The 5,626-nt window shown below is 41.8% G+C and overlaps 1 protein-coding gene across 1 annotated transcript; it reads right to left on the minus strand.

Annotated features, from left to right (window-relative positions):
* Positions 1-3,436: 3,436 nt before the first annotated feature.
* LOC118018221 (proteasome subunit beta type-5-like) lies at positions 3,437-4,180 on the minus strand. Its single transcript, XM_035016672.1, has one exon. The coding sequence runs from the start codon at positions 4,178-4,180 to the stop codon at positions 3,437-3,439; it is 744 nt and encodes a 247-aa protein (XP_034872563.1).
* Positions 4,181-5,626: the final 1,446 nt, after the last annotated feature.

Consider the following 5,626-nt stretch of genomic DNA (forward strand, 5'->3'; position numbering starts at 1 on the left):
CACCTTTAATCAAGGCACTATAACCACCACAGTCCAAATCCAGGCCCACCACATACAGTTGTGCAGGTTGTTCACTGCATAATTCCAGGGGTTGCCATCTACATCACAGTCTATGTGAACATCTCTCCCTGGAGTTTTGTAGTGCACGACAACATGGCTATATGCCCCCACCCATCTCATTAAGAGAAGCTTTTCTGATAATTTTTAACTCTTTAATAATTATTTATCAAAATTTGCAGTACATTCATGTTATTTTTATCAGGTTTGTATTACTGATAGTTGAAATGATAACTCAATCCAAAAGAATTTTTTTTTATTCTTAGAGGCTTATGGCCATAGGAAATTAAAAAATTCAATTTATATACATCTTTTTTGTTGCAGAGAAGTATGATAGGAAAATCAATAAAAGACTTTCAAGCATAAAAATACATTACATTAGAATAAAATTCTGTGGGGGAAGTGGATTGGAAATACAATTTCCTACTGTTAAATAAGAGCTCATTCGTGTATTTTTTAAAAGGATGGTGGTGGGTATCAAATTGCTATGATATGTGTATTTTATTGGACACATTTAAACAGCGATGTGAAGAGTTTTATCTCACAATTTATATATTTATAATATACCAGACATGATATCCTTTGTAATTATTTAAAACTGTATATTTAAAATTATTTAAAATGGTTTATTATAGTCTAGATGTCAACATTAAAATGTTCAAGTAGGGACATAGATTATTTTAGGGAACACTGAGCAAAAATGGTTAACCCCACTGATGCCAACCCCATTTTATTTTATTTTTTTTTAAAGATTTTATTTATTTATTTGAGAGAGAGAGCACAAGCAGCGGGAGGGGCAGAGGGAGAAGGAGAAGCAGACTCCTCGCTGAGCGTGGAGCCTGATGCAGGGCTTGATCCCAGGACCCCGGGATCACAACCTGAGTCAAAGTCAGACACTCAAGAGACTGAGCCACCCAGGAGCCCCTCAACCCCATTTTAGACACCAGCCTGCTCCAGCAAGTGGATGCATCCTCTCCACAGCAGAGCACATAACACCTTTTGGGAGGGTGAAGATGAAGGGGTTCCATCAGGCCTCTTCCCACACAGACCCTCAGGACTCAGGTGTGGTTTAGAACTCTGGTTTCTCCTCCACACTGTGCCTGGCACATAGGAGGCCTAAACCCCAAGTATAGAGAGATCTGCCTTTTGCCAACAGAAAGTTCCAAAACAAAGCTTTGACCAACTTGCATGTATCAACTTTTAAGAATATAGATGGGATAGTCAAAGGTCTTCCTATTTAATAAATTTAAAACTTTAATTTCACATAAAGTAATGTATATAAAATATATTAGTATACCAATGTAGTAATTATAAGTCATATGTTAATTGAAACTTAACATACTAATATAAAGTCTCATATTAATTGGAAGGATATTTAGAAACATTGCCTTTTTTCATGCTCACATGGAATCCAGGAAACAATGATACTCATCCTCTTCACATGCCTCTTTGACATTGGTATCTTTGTCATCACCAGAGCCACTTCGCAAGTCACCTAACACCACTTTCCAGAGCACATCACCTTCACTTCCATCCAAATCATTTAAGTTACAGGATGTTTTGCATCCGTGGATGATGCTGTCACTGGAAATTACACTCCTAGCCCCAAGTATCCATTCTCTATTCATGAGCTCTGCAAAGGAAACACTTAGTGTATTGTTTTTTAAAGTGATCTTTAAAAGGCTTGTTTATAACACCCAACACTTGCAATATATGGAAAAATGACTAAATCTCTGCTTAGTGTTTCTGTCTCCATTTTTACTCCAGGAAGTGACCTTTATAAGCACTGGAAGCCTAGCATTGATTGAAGTTATTGGGGATGAATAGGTCATCCCCAAACAGTGCTTTTGGGTCAAAATTAAATGAGAACAAGCCCCATAACATGAGAAACTTAGGAAGGACTTGAGCAGAAAGTAAATCTCCCTTTTCTGAGAGATGATAATGGGTGAGTGGCTGGGTGGATGAACAGTGCGATACTGGAGTCTTTAGAATTCAAGACACCCCCCCAAGGTTGGGGCTCAATAGGGGCTACCCTCCAGGTCCCTAGTTTCTTTCACTGGAATCTCCTCCAACTAACCCACCAGGATGATGGGTTCCAGTTTGGGCAGAGGGAGATGGGTGGCAGGGCTGTAATTCCAACACTGCCCAAAGCCAGAGAAAGGAAGTCATGTTAACCACATCCCTCCTCTGTACACACAGAGGACTGCAGCCTTCTCCTCCAATACCCTGTCTCCCAGCCAGGTTGTGAGGTGGGTGTTTACCCACATTTAGCCAATAGAAAATAGAAACTCTAGGCATTTTCAACTGCATTTATAGAGACACAGAAACTTGTCTTGCCAATAGTTAATCTCCCAAGTGGTTACAAATGTCTGCCCAGTGGCTCAGAACTAGAAATCCCAGGTTGAAAACTTTGTCCTTCCACTTAGAAGATATATGACAAGTGGTGATTCATTTAATCTTCTGGTCTTACTTTTCTTACCTATAAAATGGAGGTGATAATATCTACCTCATAGTTATTGTGAGGATTCAAATAATGGTACCCAGCCCAGAATCTGGGACATCATCATAAGCTCTGACTATAAGAACCTGGAGCTGCCTGACTCAAGCTCTGAGGGTAGAGAGGGTAATACAAAAAGAGAACCAGTTGCTCCTGGGAAAGACACAGCTTTCCCTGGATGGCAAGCGGCCGCAATGCTTATCTCTTGTGAAATGCCAAGAAAGACAGTACCCTGGCCCCCCAGCCACACACAGCACCAGTGATTCTAGCATGGTCTTGGTGTGTGACAAGCATCTTAAAATCCACGTTTGTGGCTTGGTTCTCTTATTACAAAAATGATACAGTTCATTATACAGTGGAGTAAAAAGAAAATTACAATCAACTCTAATTCCCAGAGATAACATCAGTTAGTACTTTGGTATACATCCTTCCAATTCTTTTTTGTTTGTTTGTTGGTTGTTTTGTTTGCTTGCTCTTCCTCTTCTAATTGCAAACAAAGGAGCATACTCTCCGTATCATTTTGTCACTTGCTTTCTCACCCTGTGGACGTCTTTCTGCACATTAACTATTATTTCACAACATTTTAATGATTACATAATGCTTTCTTTTTTTTTGTTTGTTTTTGAGCTCGAGTAGTGTAATGTTAACATCCAAGAAAGTAAAATCACCTCTGCAGCAGGTCATTAACAACTAGTAACACATAGAGGTCAATGGCACCAGTGCTTAAAAAAATTATCAATACAATTGAGGACCCCTCCCCTGGAGGATAGGGAGCTGTATCCACATTACCAGCAATAGCCCCCCCATGAAATGCAAGCAGCCACATCCACCCTCCTTCAAGGGGTAGAACCACTATATTTGTCATGTAGGTCAGCTACATTGTCACTGGAGACGGATCCAGCCATCCTCCCGGACATGGTAGAGGTTGACTGCACCTCCTGAGTAGGCATCTCTATAGGTGGCTTGGTAGATGGCTCGACAGGCCAGATCATAGGCCTGTTCCACCTCTAGGTCATAGGAGTAACCCTGATCCATGACCCCATAAGCATACACAGAGCCAGAACCTACAGAGAAGGTGGCCCCCGAGATCCAGTTTCCTTCACTGTCCACATAGTAGAGGCCAGGGCCTCTCTTATCCCAGCCACAGACCATGGTGCCCATGGACAGCCCCATGCCTTTATACTGATACACCATGTTGGCAAGCAGCTTGGAGGCAGCTGCTACCGAGATGCGTTCCTTGTTTCGAAGCTCATAGATTCGACATTGCCGAGCCAACAGCCGCTCCCAGAAGCTGCAGTCCGCTGCGCCCCCAGCCATGGTGCCCAGCAGGTAGGGATTGATCTCTATCACCTTCTTTACTGTCTGGGAGGCTATATAGGCACCGGCTATGGCCTGAGAGTCCGCTGCAACAATGACTCCATGTTGAAACTTGAAGGCCAGGGTGGTGGTTCCATGAAACATTTCAATTCTCAGCTCCTTCGCGACACCCCAGTTGGGCATGGCCAGGCTCAGCCCATCGCCGGGACTCCCTGGACCCAGGTCCAGCAGATCTGCACGACCCCCGAGTCCGAAAAACCCGAGCCCGTTCACCGGTAGCGGCCTCTCCAACATGCTGGCCAGTGCCATGTCTAGTAAGGGCACCTACATAATGCTTTCTTAAGTGATTTGGCATGCCTTTGTTTCCAGTCCCCTTTCTTTGGAGGTTTTTGAGTAGTTTCTAATGTTTCCCATCACAGACTAAAGCCTGTTCAAATTTTATGGTGTACAAAGCACTTGTTCCCATCACTTTGGATCTTCTCATTAACTTGGAAAGAAGGCAATGCGATCATCACTCTTTCCATTTGACAGGTGAGAAAACTTGAGGCTCATGAAGAAAAAAGTGGCTTGCTCAAGGTCGCTCAGTAACTGGTAGAGCAGCTCCCAACCTGGGTCTTTTGGGCCTCTGGCCGGACCAATTTCCTGATACTCTTTTCCCCACCGCTGCCCCCATGGAGTAATGAATCCTCCAAAGGATGATTGTGTCTCTTCTGCCTCTTGTCCCCCAGGAACATCAGGCCTTAGAAGGACTCCTTAACCCAAACCAGAAACCCTGGCCTCCCAATCTGAGTAGTTCCTCAGATACTCTCTAACCCATCACCTAGTTTTATTTTGATTGTTGTTATCATGATTTATCATTTTCTTGTTTATTTACTTGTCTTTTATATAGTCCAGTGATTCTCAGCAGGGCAAAACCAACCCCCAGTGAGGAAAGGCATAGGTTGTCTTGCAAACTTACAACATCTGAATTTTAACCAGACATCTGTGTGGGTCAAAAACATTTATAGTCCTCTCAATCTAGACTCAAACTCACAAAGGACAGCATGCTTGGTTTTAATTTACACTGACTTTCCCAGGAATGCAACCATTATTGAAACACAAAGATTATTTTACTTCCTTCAATTCGGAGTTTTCTCATTTCAGAAAATGACATCACCCACGGTGGCACCGTTCATGGTATCTGAGTCTTGTATCAGTCTGCACTTGGAGCTTTCACATTCCAAGCAATTCTAAGTATATTGACCAATATCTTTTTTTTTTTTAGCCCTATTTCAAATTGTCAACGAGAAAGAGAAAAAGTCGTCAACATTCAGTTGGACATTATCTCTTTTTTCTTAAATTCAAACATTCATTATAAGTAAGTATGAGCATCCGAATGTTTCATGATGCTTTCTCATGTACTTATGACCAAACATTTGAATAATGAAATACATATTATTTTATTACAATTACTTTCATTTCTTCATTAAATTACAGTGAAGATGCTATACTGATTTTTTAATTATGCAAATAAGTGTAATGTATTATCTGTGAATTTAATTTAGGATGATAAAGGAGCCATTCAAAAGATTTGAGTTACAAAGGGGCCTTTGGGTCTGACTGTATTGTGAATTGTATTGTATTCGTGTGGTCTGTCTGACTCCCCCTCTGACAGATCAGCTCCATGAAGGCAGGGCCTGGTCTGACTGAATCTCCACTCTGGCCCCCAGCACCCAGACCAGTTGAGTAAAGCAATGATAGAGGCATTTTGGGCAT

This window comes from Mirounga leonina, unplaced genomic scaffold (genome assembly GCF_011800145.1).
Source record: "Mirounga leonina isolate KUSES-001 unplaced genomic scaffold, KU_Mleo_1.0 Mir_170, whole genome shotgun sequence".
NCBI classification, from domain to species: domain Eukaryota; kingdom Metazoa; phylum Chordata; class Mammalia; order Carnivora; family Phocidae; genus Mirounga; species Mirounga leonina.